Raw genomic sequence first — 20,162 nt, 5'->3', positions numbered from 1 at the left:
TCAAACGAAATCCAATTCACCAAATATTTAGTATTAACTACATACACCCCAGTGGCGAAGAGTGGAGGTAGGCTGTGGAGATACGACATAAATAGTGCACACCAAACTTTGTCAGTCATATTTCATCACTGTTCTGGCAGAAGACACTAATTCGAAAAAATGACATATTGAGTTAGTACCAAAATATTCCTTATTTCAAACTTCACCGTCTGGAAACCTTCTTAATGAATAAATAGTCTTTATTTTAAAGTCATCTTTTTTACGATTACTTAATAAACTCACACAATAGACCATTTCAAACATTTTAACAACTTCAAAGTCAAATTACTCAAAACTAGTATTCTCCAGTTAGTGTGTTCTGCCAGAACAGAGACGATTTATTTGTTTTCATTGTACTAATAATAAAAATCGCAGATGGTGTTGGTTAGTTTTTTAAATTCAATTGAACCTGGTCTAAGCCGATCCATAATGGAGTTAGGCTGTGGAGATCCGACAAAAATAGTAGACATTTTGTCAGTCTTAATTATTTTGTTATCATTGAACTAAGAATTCAAATTGCAGATAGTGTTAGTTGATTTTTAAAATTCAGTTAAATGCTGCTTAACCAAACCTAAATAGCCAACAATATTCTCCTATCTATGAAATAATATCTAAAATTATGTATGATCAATGGTAAAATTTTATATATTTTACACCTACATAGATATATCTTTTATCTATTATGGTTTAGTTTCGGCAGGGTTTCATTGAATTAAAAAAATGAACCAATACTTTTAAACTTTGTTAGTCATACATATTTGTTTTTATTGAACTAAGACTACAATTTACAGACGGTGTTGGTTAGTTTTTAAAAATCAATTAAACCCTGCCTAAACCAAACCACAATAGTTTTGGTATACTTTGGGCGATACGACAAAATTGTGCACACTTTTTCATTCATACTTATTTGTTTTCATTGGATTAAGAATGCATATTACACATATTGTTGGTTCATTTTTTTTTAAATTCATTAAGACCTGCCTAAACCAAACTATAATAAATAAAAACTATTATTTTATCTATAAAATATCCAAAGTTATGTATAATTGAATTGCATAATTTTAGATATTTATAGATAGACGAATATTTCTTGACTATTATCTATTATGGCTTGGTTTTCGCAAGGTTTGATTGAATTTTAAAAACTAACCAACACCATATATAAATAACTGTAGTATTATTTCAATGAAAACAAGTATGTATGATGCCAAAGTTAAGTTTACACTATTTATGGTAGATCTTAACAGCCTACCTCCACCCTTCGCCACCGGTACTACTTAGCCGGCTCCTACATCAGAACTCGCCTCGCCTTAAAACGTGTTGAATACGTCGATGTGATGTCATCGTTATTTAACAAAACACGCATAGCCATATGGAGCTGCGCAAATTGGTTGAATGCAACTGTTTCGTCTGTAAAAAACATCTGGCTGTTGCAATCGACAAGTTGCATCCTTCTCGCCACAAACAAACACCTACGAATTGGTCATTCCTATACCGGCTCGCCGATCACCGCATTCAAATATCAATACGTTTCGAAGGCTACGCGCGACTGTCGCTAGATAGATGTGCGCGGTATTCACAAGCAACATTGGATTTCAGATCTCGGAAGGTTTGTTAGGCGCACGAGACGAGTTATGATGTGAGAGCCGGCTTATACTTATTTAAATATAATATTTTCCAGTCTCTCAGTCAACATTTCTTTTGTCAGCCCTTCAAAAATGTAAAATCGGGAGCTCACTGTAATCGAATTATAATATAGAAATAATGGTAATTGATTGGTGAGCCGTTTTCAAATATTCAGTGTGGCATCCTAATTATAGTTACTATTACATAATAAATGCTACCTTTTACATAGGAATGTGCTGCTTTGTCGACTGTAAAATGGTGGTTGGTGTTTGTGTGAATTACTGCTGTGTCATGTGTTACCATAACAAATTTATTTGTAACCCAAAACTGTGTGTTTTTTTATGTTGTATTGCTTTTGCTTTCCAGCTTGGTGGTGGATGTTATCGAAATTATTAATACGATCATATCATTTTTCAATGCTAACATGTTCAATATGTCGTCACCCGAGTTTTAACTTAAGAGCATACATAAGTGAAACGGCAAATAATTTTCAACAGTAGGTGGGATGAAATTTTTCACTCGTCGCCAATCGGAGACCGACAGTCATGGTGTAAGCACGTCAATTTGTTTTGTGATGGCATCGGAGGAATATATTCTTAAATCGTGTAAAGATGACTAAAAAATGTTACCCATTTACTTGAAAGAGAAAACATGTCAATGAATATACTATTATTATTACTAATATAACAATAATATAACATTAATTAGGGTTGTAAACTTTTGCAGGACATATAGTGATTTTACGGGACGGTAGTCGTTGTTTTATGTAAGGTTTCTGTTATGGGATTGGAGACGTCTCTTCGCGATGGGTTGTATTTAGTATCAGTAGTTAACGTTAAACTTTACTCAAACACATACTGTGCAGGTGAGTTTTTTCCCTCTCCTTTTAAGTTGTTTTTTTGTCATTTACGAGGTGTCGTTTATTAACGCTCGATGTATGATTTATTTATCCAATCTTCACGAGTTATTTAGTAAAAATTAGATTAATAATACATATTAACATATATTATATTATATAAGTATTGCAATATTCTGGGATAATTTACTATTGGGTACGTTACGGTGGCCGCGCGGCATAAGCGTCGGACTATCATGCCGTGGGTCCCAGGTTCGAATCCTGGGTCTGGCAAGTACACATATTGTTTTTCAATATGTGTGTGGGTCAGGTTATGGACCTAATAGGTTGAGCAAGTGGCTGACATCCATTTCTCGTAAAAAAACAAAATCTGTTAATACAAACCTCTACTCTGTGGAGGCCCATATGATCCTATTAGGATCGGACATGGTCGAAGATAGATTTGCAAGGCGCCTTCCATATTTGGCAGTGACGTGTGGTGACACCAGACATGATTATCGAATTACAAAAATAGATCTTAAAAACTCTACCCTTCGCACCCAGAAGAGAAAGCATTCTAATAAATATTTTCCCCATGCATTAAAATTTTGAAAAGAACGACACATTTAATGGCTGTATATTTTCGATGCCGCGGTAAATTTTGGATCATTGCACTTCTGATGTATAGTCTTAAGATGACGTATCAAAATATAGTTATGCCCACCGAAGAGAGACCAAAACTACTGACATCTGTAAAAACTATTCAAAAAGTATTTTTTCCTTACAACATGTTAAAAACGTGGTGACGATTTGTATGTGTATACTAATTCTGTATTTATCTATTTATAATATTATATCTTCTCAATGAATTCGCAAGAATTAATTTTTAAATAATATATTGTACAGGAAACCGAATATCTATTACTTGACTGTTGACTTTATTTGGATTTTTGTGTCTATGCCATGTAAGCTATTTGTTATTTACAATGCAAACCTTCTAAGTCCGCTTTTACACATCCGAGTATAAATCAGATGCCAGAGGCAAGAGGTGGAGGTAGGCTGTTAAGATCTGCCATAAATAGTGGACACTAAACTTTCTCAGTGAAACGTATTTTTTTTCATTGAAATAAGACTACAATTTACAGATGGTGTGGGTTAGTTTTGAAAATTCAATTATACTATGCGAAAACCAAGCCATAATAGATAATATTAAAAAAATACTTGTCTATCTTTAAAATATATAAAATTATGCAATTAAATCATACATAACTTTGAATATTTTATAGATAGAATAATATTTTTTATCCATTATAGTTTAGTTTAGGCAAGGCTTAATGAATTTAAAAAAATTAAGAATATAATATGTGATATTATGTATTCTTAATCAAACGTAAACAAATAATATGTATGAATGAAAAAGTGTGCACAAGTTTGTCGTACCGCCCAAAATATACCAAAACTATTATGGTTTGGTTTAGGCAGGGTTTAATTGATTTTTAAAAACTAACCAATCCCATCTGTAAATTGTAGTCTTAAATCAATAAAAACAAATACGTATGACTAATAATGTTCAATGTGAACTATTTATGGCGGATCGTAACAGCCCACCTCCACCCTTCGCCACTGTCAAATACCTATTTCATTCTTGCCCAATTGGCCATCAAAGAAAAAATGGGAGAGCATGTTTACTGAAGTACGAAAATAGCCAAAGTCATTCAATGAATTTATACTTCTTAAAAATATGACTATTTTGACATAGAAGGTTTGCAATATTAGCTGATATTATTATTATTCTTACAATCAAAAAATAAATGTATTATATTACTATTGCACTACACATTACACAAACTAACACATCTCAAAATTAATGTTTTAACGTTGCATTTAATTTTTTATCATCTTCAATATTTTTTTCCCATCACAAATGTATGCATTGTCCATGCTTCTGTTTATTTTTATTGTTTACTAACCAAATCCCTGGCTTCACAGATTTTGTATTTTTAATATTTTGCCCATTCAAGTTAAAAGGTTTATTCCTACATAGTTTTGGATAAAATCGCTATATTTTGGATAATAAATATGGGAATAAGGCCTGGGATCAACCTGGGTTCATAGAGTGATTATAACTCAATCGTTACATGTAAATTGTACGTAAAACATTTCACTGTGGCACAGTTCATCGTGAGCTTTCTAACTGAAAGAAAAAAAATATCCGTATACTATACGATCTCCAATTTTATTAGATTCAATATGAACATTCATTCAATTTTCTTAGCTGATTTTGGCAAAATTCATGAATTCAAGAATGAAAACCTAACCTAACCTAACAAATAATCCAGTATATCGGCTATTTTCAAAATTTGTTTGCTGCTGGCTTCCTGTAAAGTGTAAACCGACAAGAACCGTGTTTTATTAAGACATGAATAATTGTATGTCAGTACTATATCGACGTTGCTTAGGAAAAAGGGCATAACCCTCACAGAACAAATTTTACAGGAGGGGCAAAAAAAGTTTTTTGAACGATTTCGGTTTAATATTAAAAAAATAAGCACATACATTGGGTGCATGATGATCGATGATTTGGTGTAATATATTTTCGATCTAATAATAATTAAAGAAGTTATTACCGAAAAATCATATAAATTGAGGGTAAATGCTTTTTTCCTTAAATTAAAACCTGAATTTAGATAATGATTCGGCATTTGCGGTTTAATTCCTTTTTATGGAACGTGTATGTAGTTTTATACATTGTTAAATATCTAATAAAAGCACTTTTCGAAAAATCGAGGGTTACGCCCTTTTTCCTAAACACAGTCGATATGACCCAAAGAGGTCAGACAGTCTTTAATATACGGCCATATATTTCCGATACAACATTTCACGGTGAAGTGTAATACAGCGAACTGCATACGTACAAGTTTCCGGGCATGTAACTCAACTGCTTCATTTTGCATTTAAGAGAGTTTCAAATATTATATAATAGTATTGCTTATTGAATGAGAAATACGCATATAAAACATTCTGATTATCAATTTCTGAAGCCTTCTTGCAGCTTTCGAACAGTAATTAATTATTCATCAGTGGCGAATACTCCATAGTAAACCAATGTAAATTTGGATATTAAAGAAAATGTTCTAATTGTGACAATTTATTCCTCACTATATGCAAGTAAACTAGTGACATCTGTCTAATTTCATTGGAGACTAATTCTTTCTATTGAAATATTCAACTGAAAACTACACTTTTAAAGTGTAGGAAAAACGGTGGCATAATGAGACAAACGGAATAGATAATATCAGCTTTTTTAATTGTTTTCAATGCAACCGACGACTTGATGTCGAATTCGTCCATGTGTATTTAAATTGCCCTGCTAAGTAAAAAGACAGTGTTTTGGTTTTAGTGAAGTCACAGAACCCAAGTTTTAAACATACTTTTTCCCTTATATTATGTAAAATTATTGGATTGTTTTGACATGATTTTACGAAATGTAAGAGAAAAAGTAGTTAAAAACTTTGGTTCTCTGACTTTACCAAAACCAAAACTCTGTCTTTTTACTTAGCAGGGCAGTATACAAGATGTACACATTTTTATATTGTTTGTGAGCTTTTATAATTCGTATGTTGAAACATATCGCGAGCCGAATACTACAAGGTTCTAAGTGTTCGTCCTTGAAAAAACAAACCCAACAATGAAGTAGTATTCTAAGCTGCCTCATTGTTGCTTTTGTTTCTCCAAGGACAAACACTTAGAACCTTGTAGTTTTCCACTCGCGATATGTTCGTAAATGTCTGTCCATGTATGTTTCGGTTTTGAATCGTTCACTTTCCTCTTAACAGGCAGTCTTCGCCACTGATATTCATTGGTTCGCATAATATGTTCGAAAACTAATATCACGAAGATATTTTGTTGTTTTGTAATGTAAATAATGGTAATTTGAACATCTCATGATGTAAATTAAAACCCTTTGGATGCTATGCAACGATATATCGTTGTTTTTGACAATGGCCAGGAACAGCGATCGTCGTTTTGCTTCTATAATATCTAATTGCCTCATTATCTATTCAAATCGATAAATTAATTACGAAACATGTTTTCACAACATTCCGATTTCGCAGAATCAATTAGAGTGGTAGTAATCCTCACCCGAATTTTGAAAAACATCGTAGCATCCAAAGGGTTGAAATAATATCTGAACATTTTTAAATTAAACGAAACATAAAACATAGTACACTTTGTCTAGGTGTGGATGTTCCAACGTTTCACTGTGGTGATGGCGTACGAGCAGAAACCTGTTTTGCCGCCACCTCTCATAGTGCTATCTCACGTGTATCTGCTACTAAAATGGTTCAAGAGGAAATCTCGGGGGGTGCGGGAGACCTATGATAATGGTTTGAAGCTGTTCCTCGAGAAAGACGACATGGAGAGACTATACGACTTTGAAGAAGAATGCATAGAAGGATATTTTAGGGAACAGGTAAAAATTATTTAAAATTTTTTTTCCACTAGACCATGAGGCTCTAATTGGGGCAGTGAGTATTACAGAAATACCCAGGCTTGAGAAAATCACATTGATGTGACCTTATAAGGAATCAAATCTGAAACCCCTGGTATGAGAAATCAGTATCTTGCATATTGGACTGCAAGGACAATCATATAATTCAGTATACCAATACTTTGTTTTACAGCCGAGTTTTACGTTCCTAGATTTTCACCGTAAAGTGAATTGACATGTCAGTTATTTCCGTATAAATCTATTCAATGTCCGTAGGATCAGTTCCGATTTTATAAAAATGAATGTGTTCTTCATTGGGATCGATTTGAAGTAGGATATTCATTTCGTGTACAAAATGAGAAAGCATTGGTAAGGTTGTTTTTATTACGTGCTATTTGTCGAGTTTTACGATGCAGCAGGCTTATTCTAACATATCACTTAACATCGAAAAAGAGCTAATTGTGATAAATATATCACATTTATCACTTTATGTATTCCGGCGGTTAATTATGTAAAAAAATTAACCGTCTGAACTGTCAAAGCATGCTAACGTGAGAACGAGACAGAGTACGTCAATTTTACAAAATTGAGAATTGAGATGCAAGATATTTCAAAAAATAATTACGTCAACGTCTCCGTGTTCGGCTGACATGACTGGCAAAATTGTAGGTAATGTCGATTATTTGAGATTTAAAGGTTTAATGTTTATTGAAAAAACTTTGCGCATTTCGACGTTTGGGAACCAAAACTATATGACATGACTAATAAAATTGTTGGTTATGTTGATATGTCAATACGAAATTCTCGTGTTCGGCACATTACCGATTTGATGGCGCTTGTTCGACTTTATCCGCTCGTGTTCGGTCTTATTCACTTGGTCTCAGCCCCACGAACATATCCGAATTTGATCGACATGTCTACCAAGAATTAAAGATAGCCGCCGCTAACCGTTTAATCACGTTAAGTGCAGTGGCGATTCTACCTTGAGAGCGCTGGAGCGGTGCACACCCACCCACTCAATTTATGCGAAAAGACTTTTTTTAAATGGGTATTTAATTTATATTTGATTAATTAAAAGTGTTCCGATCTATTACCGTAGCCATTGATTCATATACAAAAACAAATTCTAATATGTGTTTTTAACCGGCTATTTTAAATAATAATATTATATGTTGATGGGAGCGATATCCGACATCGCTCGTACCAAACCGCCCAGTAATCTAATTTCGATTTCTTTGCAATGAGAAAGAGCGTCGTCTGTCGCGTGGAATAGCAATACGTAAATATTTTTTCTACGTGCTCCGGAGCGACAGTTTCAGTCGCTCTCGGCCCGAATGCGGCTTCATCGGTTTTAAAACAATACAGCCCGTATCACACATACAATTATTGTTTGACAATTTTTATTCAATATTATTATAAAAATAAATTCTTTTCACAGTACGTATATTAAATTTCCGCACATGTTGACAACATTTCTCAAATTTACAATTAATTAATTATTATATAATTTTGACCAATGATAATAACGGAAAAGTGATAACTGTTAAGAATAGACCTGCAGGTGTTCATGACTTGTTATTGTTCTGAATCAGATCCTAATATTTTAATCTACAGTTGTTTATTAACCTCAAATTTTTTTTTTCAGGAATTTAAGCTTAATCAATCAACTGAAGAGAGAGTAAGAAACACTTCTGAGAAAATGGAAAACATGTCACAGAAAGTGGAAGACATCAACCAAAAGGAGAATCTCCAAATATCTTCAATACAGGTTACTATTATTTCATATAATATATCATTACTCGTGATGCAACAGCTCGAGGTGAGCTCTAGCCTCCTCATGTCATCATTACCAGTCCAGGGTATATCTCCCGCTATCTCTTCTAATCCGTCTTCTGATTTCTGTTTCCATGTTGTTGTTAGCAGTGAAGATGGATCCCGATCATCGGCCTCCAGCACCACATTTTATAGGCCTCTTGTCTATATGTTTCGATTACTTACTGTCTGTTTTGCAGACATATGAAGGATTTATCGCAAGACAATGATATGCCACATGGTTATGAATTTGTTGATTTTGATTAATATCAATTCTCAGGGCGCACACTCACGTTTTACTAAAGACACTTTTTAAAAAAATTACACAGATGTCTCAACATGATCTATGTGTAGTTCTTGCAAATTCAAATTTTGCTCTGAAAATGGTTATAACATGATATGCCACACCAGTCGAAACGTCAATCATCCATGCCTTCTTGCTTCAAACAAAATAATTATTTGTGAGATATATCGAACATTTTAAATATGAATAGTGATTTTTCCTGTTACAATAGTGATGTTGATCAAGAATAATATGTGAACAACGAACAAGAACATTAAATTACTTATATCTCCAATCTATGTGTCTGTGGCATATTATTGTCTTGCAATAACGCCTTCATATATACAGATTAGGTAAATGAGATATCTTACTAGACCAGTGGTTCTCATGTGCGGGCCACCAACATCATTTTCAGTATTTAATTTAATTAACTGGGCTGACGTTAAATATGCGTTATTGGAAATGAGTCATGACCAAGTACTTAAAAACCATTTTAATAATACCACGGTTGAAAAATTTTGGTCGAAGTTATACGTTGACCAAGAATCAAGTCAATTCTAAGAATTGGCAACAATTGCTTTATTAAGATTGTCGATTTTCCTACTACTGTATACTGTGAAAGATCATTCAGTGTATGTACTTCATAAAAAAGAAATATAGAAGCCAGTTGATAGATGTAAACTCAGAAGCAGCTATGCGGCTCGCATTAGAAAAAAGGAGTATTGAGGAATTTCAATTTGCATTATTTTTAAATAAATAGATATGTACTAAAATCTTCAAATATCTTTTATTAAATAGACTTGTCTATAAATAAATTGATCCATTTTTTTAAGAAATAAAAATTAGCATTAATTTTTTCAATCACAATAAAAGTGAAATTTGGTGCGGCCACCAGATGTTTCCATAGAACTGTCAATGTCAATTGTGTGGCCATAGTTAAATTTCACGTGAGAACCTCTGTACTAGACGCATTGATGATGTAATTCCTTTTTCAAATCAGTGTAGTTTCAACATTTTTTCCTGCTAATTAAATTTTAATTGTAAACATATAAATATTACCATATTTTTTTATAGATTACTTGTAGTAAGGCACTAATTTTATACAGCTAATTAAATATTTTTTTTATTGCAAGAAGTGCTGCTTTACAATCATATCACTTAAAGAAATCTTAAAATGTCACCAGGGTGTAGAGTTCCGGATACGCAAGCTAGAAGAACTGTCGGACCAAATCTTGAACCATTTGGCTGTGATCCATCGTTTTATGGCGACACACCCACACATGGGGGCACGAGGAGGGTCTGCCGATACTCTCAGTGCTGAGCCTCCACTCGCCAGGGTGCAGGACAGGTTGAGAAGATTCAGTGAGAGATCAGAAGTGAGCTTTTACTAATATATCTGTGGTGTCGATTATTTTTATCGTTTCTCTTCTGTTATGATCATTCATTTTGATTTTGAGTGTTTAAAATCGATTTGAAATAATAATCGTCTCTTCTAACTAACTATTAAACCACATTAAGTAAGCCCAAAAAAAATCAGTTTGCTAAGTATAAGATAGTATCCATACAGTCTGAAGTAAACAAGCCTCAAAACCTTTTCATCATAACACCGTACTTTAACTGATACAGGACCCAAACAATCGATCTTGTCTCAAGCATGCATCGAATTAATAAATAAATTATAACCATGTTTTAATAATTTAGTGCAAGTAAAGATTTCATAAGTTGCGGTAGAGGTTGCTCACAAAACTTGGTAAATTGATAAATTAGGTATTTAAAGTCAACAACAGATTTTGTGTCTATATCAGGAATGGCGAACCTTTTTACGAACGTGTGCCAAAATTTCCCAAATAATATTTTTCGACTGTCTGACGTGCCAAGCAGTTTTTCGTGGCGAAAAAAAAAGTTTTTAAAAGTTTTCTAGAAAAATAGTTTTTAAGAATTCCATTAAAAAAGTTTAAAAATTACAATTGAGTTCTTGATATTCTATGTTTCACTGTATTTCTAGCCGAAGGCATATCTTTTGTTCTTTGAATATTTCTGTCGTGTTTTCTAAATTCTCAAAGAGATCGTGGAAGCATTTGAACCACTCTTCTTTAATATTATAGTCTCCATCACTGAACGGTTTTCCATTTTTTTTGAGTCAAAATAACAAGCGGTTATTATATTTGAATGACTGCCGATAATTAATTGCATACGGTTTTTTTGATTGAATATTTTTATTTTTAATTGCCCGATCCTAAGGACCGACCTATGCAATTGTATATTTACATTGAACGTAATGATTATCTTGAAAAGGATTTGAGGCGTCTAATTACAAAAAGCGACAAGTCCACAATTCAATATTATCGGGAAACAACGTTTTTATGTTTCTAGCTTCAATTATTTGTTTTAACTTGAGTTTTTTTTCCCGTTGTATTCTATGTCGAAATTAGAACCAAATGGCAATTTGTTTCAGCCGATAAACTCTTAAATGTAATAAATATAGGCAAAATAAAATTGGACTTAGCGCTACATGTACTTCACTTTTTATTTTATCTTCCATAAGGCACATATTTCCGTGGCACTGTAATAAGTTTACCAGATGCTACAGCATGGGAGACGCCCTTTTCAATATTTAACGTTCCCTTATTGGTTGACTTAAACACGCGCGAAATCAACCAAGCTTTAAATAATATGAAACACGGACGTGGCGCTTTTTGTAATAAATCGAGACTTAAAATATTTTTTTTCGTAGGGTTATGTCGCCTTTTGGAATTTATAGATCAATACATATTGTGTAAAATTATACAAAGAATACGTGCGTATTTTTTTCTCGATTTTAACCAAATGTGGACTTATCGCTTTTTGGAATAAGACGCCTCATTTGTCCGCTATTTTTTATACAATGCGATTTGTCATTATTTATGCATGAATTTTGTCGTTTCTGTTTGCGAATCGATTGGTAGACATAATATGAAAAACCGAAGAAAATACATATGCCTGTCGTCAATAGTTTTAAAATATATAATATATAGTAGTAATATCTTTTTTCTTAAAAATGAAACATTAGCGTGCCATGCAAAATCATCTCGCGTGCCACTCGTGGCACACGTGCCATAGGTTCGCCATCCCTGGTCTATATTATATGTTTGCTAGAAAAAAATTGAAGATCTGATATAATAGAAGATGCATATAAAGCACAAAGAAATTAGCAATTGACTGATTTTAGAGGGCATGTCAAACTTTCAAATTGTAATTAGTACTACATTAAGTAGATGATTTTGAGACTTACTAAATTTTGGCAGTAACCCCACGAATATAAGTCACAGCAAATACTGCAATTTTGCCAAAATTACAGACCTAAACGTAATTAAAAAAACAATCAATTTTCACATTTTTTTTTCGAAAATTATATTCGGCATGATAATAAAAAAACCTTTATATATTTATATCAGTCTCTGTAACTATGACTTTTTAATTCTCTTCACCCAGAATGCATCTGACGGAGAAGGTGGCACAACGGTAACAGTTCCGCGGAGACGCATCACTAGAGCCTTGACAGAAGCCCGTCCAGACACTGTCTACCTCGAAGAGTCGGCCGTCCTCTCATTCAACGTTCCCGTGAGGGAGGAAGATGAAGAGGATCTGGCCTGCTCTACTCTGGTACCTCCCAAGGTTCATCTTTTTTATGTGACATTTTCTTTTCTTAGTACATAGTTAGTAGAATGTTGTATGTTGTTATCGTAAGCTAAGTACCCACTCACGTTCTTGCTCGACGGTTTCGCTCGATCGAACATCTTGACTTGGAAGCATGCTCATCGTTGCGGCCATAGGCTCGAGCAGCTCGACACGAGACGCTCATTCAAAGCGCACACATTGAGTCATGTTTAAGCGAATTTCTGTCGAGCATCGAGCAAGAATTACGGCCCTTGAATCTTTCTCGCATCGAGCCGTTTCCTCGATATTGAACAAAAAAGTATTGAACGAAATGGTACACACGTTGAGACATATTCGAATGAAAGTATAACCGTTGAGCAAGAACGTGCGGGTACTTAGCAATAGAGTGCAAAATCATAATAATACCAATACAAAATATTTCATAATTATCAGTTCATAGAACTATCCACACTTCCCTCCAGTTTAAAATACACAAGGTCTTTAAATGTAATTCGACACTATCCCTCCATCTTGTACGAGGTCGATCAGGTCTTCATTTGCCTTCCGACTTTCCGAATGTCAGTTTCTTTGTCATGAGTGACGTGTCCATTCTGTTTACATAGCCCGCCATTTAAGGTTATCCAATTTGATAGACCGGACCATTTAAAAGTGTTTGTCGGCTTCTTGATGTTATTGGTGTTTTAATAATGAGATAAATGTTGTATTATATAGATGCATTGTGTGTTTTGATATGTTTTCTTTATAATCGTTGTATCATTGAACTATAATATATGTGTCGCTAAATTTCAAAACCCGCTATAACACTTTTTTGAAATAATTAAGATATATATATCGTTGGATTCGTCATTAAAATCTCTACATGAAAATTTTATCGCCTCTTTCAAAAGCCGCTACGATTAACTGTCATTTATGAAACAAAATCAATGTGTCTATCAAATCCCGCTATAACACTACTGAAACATTCAAAAACCTTTTTAGTTCAAAAAGTTTTTATTGATTTTCTCAACATAATGAAAAAGTTTTACAGCGGGTTTTGAAACTCAGCGACACATATATGATGTTATGTAGAATGCCCCACTTCTGAAGTTCTCTCTCTGACCATATCCGATCCTAATAAGATCGTATGGGCCTCCACAGGGTGAAGCTTTGTGTTAACAGAATTTGTTTTTACGAGAAATGGATGTCAGCCTCTTGCTCAACCTATTAGGTCCATATTCTGTTTCATACACAAATTGAAAAATAATATGTGTACTTGCCAGACCCAGGATTCGAACCTGGGACCCTCGACGCTATAGGCCGACGCTTAAGCCGCGCGGCCATCGAGGGCATTCTGAAGCAGTGGATCAAATGTCGTTTTTTCAAATTTCTTAGAAACCATCTCTGGGAGATAGGATCCAGATTCATACGGAATTGTAGAGCCAAACAATTACTGAATGAGTGTGTGAAACCATACGAAAATAATATAATATCCAACATGAACCAAACACCGCAACATAAGGTGAAAAATTCCTTGTTTTCAAATATCTTTGGCAACATAAATAATTATCTATCAAATGAGTTCTATTCAAAGTGTGTGCACTGAATATAATTCCAGACATTCTTAATACAGTGAGCTGTTGCGTGGTATAAACTGCTCTTTTATAACCCCATTCGTCCTTAATTTCAGAGGACATTCCTTTATTTCAGCACTGTGTCATTTAGATTTATTTTTCTTTCAAAACTCACGTTTATCTCTTATTTCTAGATATTATGTACTATATTTTTGTTAAACTTTTTTTTTAATGTTGATTTGATGGCTTGGAAAAGCTAAAAGCATCTCAAAATCTGTAAGAACACCTTTCAATTAACAGTTGAGAAAAGATAAAAGAAAATCTTTATACTTTGAGGACATCATGAAACGATGAAGTTTGAAAACCACTTTCTTAATTTATTTTATGTTGATTTCAAAGATGCTTTTTTATCTGAATAATAAATTAACCAGTTTTCTCCGTCAAACTTTGCTTCAGTCCAAAATCATTTATAGTCAGTCTTTTTATGCATTACTGTTAGGCTACGCAGATACGATCTCTTCCCACGTGTGAAACCAGGCAAAGATACTCTGTTTATTATTTATAGTTGGTATAGCTGACTGTGTTTAGATCAGGCCTATTGTATCACCTTATCTCACGCAGTACCTGTCCCACACTTTCTTCATTCCACCCTAACTATCTAGATCCTTACGGTAATACGGTACATTTATAGTGCAATTTTATTAATGTAAGTGGTCGATTTCAGCTGGATGTGATCCACTCAATAGATGGCAGAAGACCTGAATCAACATCGGGCTCATCGGATGGCCAAAGGGTGCAGGTGACGGGAGTAGGAACGGTCGAAGGTGCAGAAGCCACTCATCCAGAACCAGGTCCAAATGCTCCATTGCTGATTCAGCCCAGTACCGACTCGAAAGACACCGACGATGCTGCTGATGATCAAAAGCGTAACTACTTAATTATTTATTACCACAAATTTTAATTGATTAAAATAATTGAAAATGTAAATTATTAGTAAAATGTTTTAAATTGCCTCTTGCCAAATGCCCCTTGTACAATCTCGACCATGTCCGATCCTAATAAGATCAAATGGGCCTTTGTATTAACAGATTTTGTTTTTATGAGAAATGGATGTCAGCCACTTGCTCAACCTATTAAGTCCATCAGTGGCGAAGGGTGACTTTTGGAAAGAGGTAGGCTGTGGAGTAACCACGCTTGTCAGATATATTTACGGGAAATAAGAAGATAACCCAATATTACTACTGATGAATAGGTACACTAAATCGATGAAATTTCAAAAGCTCAATTAGTTTGATATAATTAGTTTATAAATAAGCATTAGTTTGAATTATGCATTTTCCTAAACATGAACGTAACATACGTTCAAAATATAATACCTATCATCTTTGAAAATATCCGTTGTTGTGTATAATATGTTCCATAACAATTTATGATTTAACCCGTAAAACTAGACATTTTAAAATACTTCTATATTTAAAATACAGACTTAGGTATAAATAACTGATAAATAAAAATAGCGAGATAAATTATTTTATATTTTCAACAACAATCAATATTTATATGTGATTGAATCTTATTTTGAATAAATGTACTCTAGCGGATGTAAGCGCTAACTAAACAACCTATGATTTCGGAATAAAAAGCCAGACAGTGATCGGCGCCACGAGACTGAAGTCATACAAAACAGATATAGGCCGACGCTTAAGCCGCACGGCCATCGTGGGTGTAGCACAATACTCCCCGTTAAATCCTTTTTCATTCAAGACTGAATTAGGTACACAAGATTTAGTAGTATTTATGTATTGCAAAAATGAATAAACACCAGTGTCAAAGTGTTTATTGTCGACAAAATCAGAGAGTCGATAAGACGCTGTGAGACTACAAGTCTGGTGGCTGAACGGGAGTGGAAAAGGACTTTCAGACCTTCTATGTGTCCAACTAACATTACAGGTTAAAAGAGAGGGGATGGTGGAGAATAGTTATTAGAGATAATTATTTGGAGGACTTGTATCATTAGCTGATTTGGTTACGAGGACTCACCAGGTCAGTGAATGATGTGTGCTCAAATCCAACTCAGTCCAAGATTTTATGTATGATTATTTTTAATAGTTTGGTATATTTCTCAGACTTTTCCAATTGATGTTTATAATAGTATCATTATGTCCTATAGGTGGATCGGCTGATCTGGAGAGCTTATCTGAAGTGGTTTCGTTACGAGGAGATCCTGGACGGACCGTACTTAGACGCAGGCACAATACAAGAAGGTGAGATAATAAACAATATTTTCTTTTTCTAATATCATAAATAATCAAAATATATTAGGTTTAAAGGTCCTTTTAAACGTCAGTTCTGTTATCCGTTCATTCGAGGTTTCCGTTTTGGTCCGTTCAGTTTTGAAACGGCGGTGTATTTAGACGATCAGTTGTCCGTTCAGCCGAGGTTTCAGTTGCCAAGTCAGTTCGGAATCGACGGTGTATATTTACGTATTTTTTTTACACTCAAAATGAATATTATTTTTATAATTACTTTATAAACATATTGGTTGATGTAATGCAGTACCTATATTTAAATAAAATATAATATTTCAATCAAAATTAGAAAAGTAGTATGAAAAATATGGCGATACAGTAATTTACGCGTCAATTTAACTGGCAACTCTAAAAACGGATACGAAAACAGTCGGCATTTCAGTTGGCTGCTTCAGTTTTGCATTTACACGTCAGTTTATCTGACAGCTTGACGGAAACGGAGACTGATTGAATAGCAAGACTGATACGTTTAAAAATACCTTTATTAGATACTTGCATAATATTATTACAAATATTCTAATTAAATCAATAGTACATACATTAACTTCAGCAAAATTACTATTTTTTGACAATTTTATACCATTCTACACTGAAATATTTCCATTGGACTCAGCAGACTAACTCATAACTACTATTATACATTTGTTTCATGCATTTCAGAGTGTAAGTTGTATCAATATTCACAATTTTGCACACCCCCCTAGTCCCTACCTATAGAATAATACTATGTACCTCTATCATTATTGGCTTCTATAAAAATATAAATTTTTATTCATTGAATTTCTTCTATCTATGTTTCCTTATACAAAATTCATAACGTCACTATACGTTATGATAATATTATGTTGCGATAAGTTACACTTTTTATGCTTATATTATAATGTATGTACACACATAACATTCACCAAAAATGTAATTATAAAAATACAAGATCTTTTCATAACACTACATATATCTTTTTGTTTTGCTAAGCATTTGTAACTGGTACGCACAATATGTTGACTGCACCTTCACTGCATTCAATAATTAGTGAATTACAAAAATGTCATCGTCACTTTGGGGATGTCAAAAAAGTATCGAAATAAATGTTGCGATTACGTTATGATCACGTCACGTGTTGTCACATACTGGTATGGCGAAAAAATTTAGTCTATGGTTTCGTCATTCAGCAGAATATTTTGAATGATCACTATCTCTATAAATTCAATTACGGAAAGTGTTCAATTAATTTTAACAGTTTCTATGTGTGTGTACGTTAAAATGATAATATTTTGAACAAAACCCAACCATAGATAATAATTTAATAGAAAATCCATAGAGAAAAAAATGAAAACAAAGAGTGTCAAAAATGTGGAGAACGTAATACATAAATGTTCATTGAGTCATGCGGTTGCTGATGTAGCGCGGTACACGTGAGGTGACCTCATTGTTGTTCTGGCGATTTCAGCAGATTTTGCTGACAATGTTCCTTTAAAGGTTCCAAATGTGCTACGGGATGGGAGCATCAGTCTGAATTTCAGTCATTTTAAATACCTACCAAGAAAAATGACATTACACTCTTTTTTCTCGTAGCGGCAGCTTACTCTGACAGCACGTGACAGCACATAACGTGATGATAATGTATTTGAAGTATTAGTCACTTTTGGTACAATACACTATATGTATCAATATTTGTGTTTTTTTTCTTTTTCTTGGAAAGAGCTAAAAAAAGGTTTCACCGACAAACTCTACTTGAATTGGCAATCCTGTACGAATTCTTGATCCTGAAATCCCGGGATTGAAAATATTTGAATCATGAGATTTCGAGATTAGTTTTTCAATTCAACAAGTGCTATTTAAAGAAAACAGCTTATTTATAAATAAAATTTAATTAACCTCAATAAAAAAAAAAAGTATGAATCTTTTGAATTGTCTAACTAAATCTTTTGTTTATCAATATTTTTGTTTTTAAAACCACGTTTAACGCCAATTAGTGAATTCCAGAAATTATTTTTACTGAATACATTATAATTAGGGAATCCAATCCCGGGCTATTTTCGATACCTATGAATCCCGGGATTGATAAACATAATCCCGGGATTTCGGGATTGATTTTTTTATCAATTTTTATGGAAAATATAACAGAAAAAATACTTTTAATACAAAATAACTACATTAGAAATAAACTGATTATGAATGAAGTTTGATGTGTAGGTTGCCGATTCATTTTATTTTTTCACATAGAATATTAAAAATGAGAAAGATTGGTAAAAAAACAATGCTTCGCACTTTTAAAAAAGTAATTCCACCATGATATCATACGTTTTACGGCAGTTTCATATTTGGCTGACTAATTAGATTTATGAAGCGGAAAGGCCATAAGTACGCCATGATTATTTGCTTTACTATTTTAAATCTCGCTGATCTATTCATTATGTCTTTACTATCAGAAATAGCAATCTCATATTAAATTCACATTATTATTTATATTACAATATTATTTACTCCATTAAACTTGTGTATTTCCAAGTATACAATATTAACAATAAATGTCTTAAATAGTATAAATTATACTAGATTTATTTTTGACCGATTTTATCAATGTTATTTGTAAATATAAAAATTTTATATTAACAATGGAAAAAAATCCCAATCCCGGGACCAGTCCCGGGATCCCGGGATTGTCAAATTGTAATCCCGAAATCCCGGGATCAGAATTTTGGCTCGGGATTGGATTCCCTAATTATAATATTGTTTTATTAAATATATACATTGACAATTATTTCGAACAGAAAACATAATATTCGACTTGTGCTGGAACAAAAGCATTCACATTATAACATAAAAATAGCTAGATTTTCCTGTGAAAACACATACCATAATGTTATCAATTATTGTACACAGCCAAATAACCCAACCCAACCCATCATTATTTATTATATTTGAATTGACAATCGCATATATTAAACGTTTATAATAATAAAATTTCAAAACAATAAATAAAAATTCATATCTGTTATCTTGCAATGTGCTTGTGTACAAAATATTCATTTTTCTTTGGCTACCACTTCGACCACACTAAAAACATTAATAAATCGCCATCAACAGCTGTTGGAATACAAAAGCTCATTAGAACCACTATAAATTGTTGTAATCCAAACTATCTTCGTATTATATAATATATTTCACAAATGTCAATTTTTTATTTTATTAATATTCATTTTTATCACAAATTATATAATATATTTCATTCTAGATCTAACCTTGTTATAAATAATGCTGAAATTTTAGACGCAGATCTTCTTCTATATTTATTTTTGCTTTCTTATCAACCATTTTTCTTTTTTACACCTTTTTAATAACATCTATAAAAATATACTTTCTTAAGACCAGTTCGGATTAGTTGAGTGGCTACTAATTTAGTAACTAAACGTGTACGAACAGACAAATTTAGTCGAGTAATTTAGTAAAATCATTTAGTTGAGTCAATCAATTTTGTTCTAATTTTTCGGTGAAATAGCGACCCCACCACCTCTCACTAAATACTAAACAAGCCACGAGACAAGTCTGAATACGTTAT

The 20,162-nt window shown here is 33.2% G+C and overlaps 1 protein-coding gene across 1 annotated transcript in view; it reads left to right on the top strand.

Annotated features, from left to right (window-relative positions):
* The window catches only part of Trpm (transient receptor potential cation channel, subfamily M), a 610,587-nt gene that overhangs the window by 578,291 nt on the left and 12,134 nt on the right, over positions 1 to 20,162 (top strand). The window contains exons 21-26 of the mRNA XM_085944074.1: positions 6,741 to 6,974; positions 8,638 to 8,760; positions 10,272 to 10,463; positions 12,559 to 12,741; positions 15,019 to 15,220; positions 16,465 to 16,558. Of these exons, the coding sequence (XP_085800200.1) occupies positions 6,741 to 6,974; positions 8,638 to 8,760; positions 10,272 to 10,463; positions 12,559 to 12,741; positions 15,019 to 15,220; positions 16,465 to 16,558 (1,028 nt within the window). The remainder of the gene's footprint in view (positions 1 to 6,740; positions 6,975 to 8,637; positions 8,761 to 10,271; positions 10,464 to 12,558; positions 12,742 to 15,018; positions 15,221 to 16,464; positions 16,559 to 20,162) is intronic.

Source organism: Rhyacophila brunnea, unplaced genomic scaffold (assembly GCF_057557595.1).
Source record: "Rhyacophila brunnea isolate RB1 unplaced genomic scaffold, BYU_Rbru_1.0 scaffold_16, whole genome shotgun sequence".
Lineage (NCBI taxonomy): Eukaryota > Metazoa > Arthropoda > Insecta > Trichoptera > Rhyacophilidae > Rhyacophila > Rhyacophila brunnea.
This window is presented reverse-complemented; position numbering and strand designations above follow the sequence as displayed.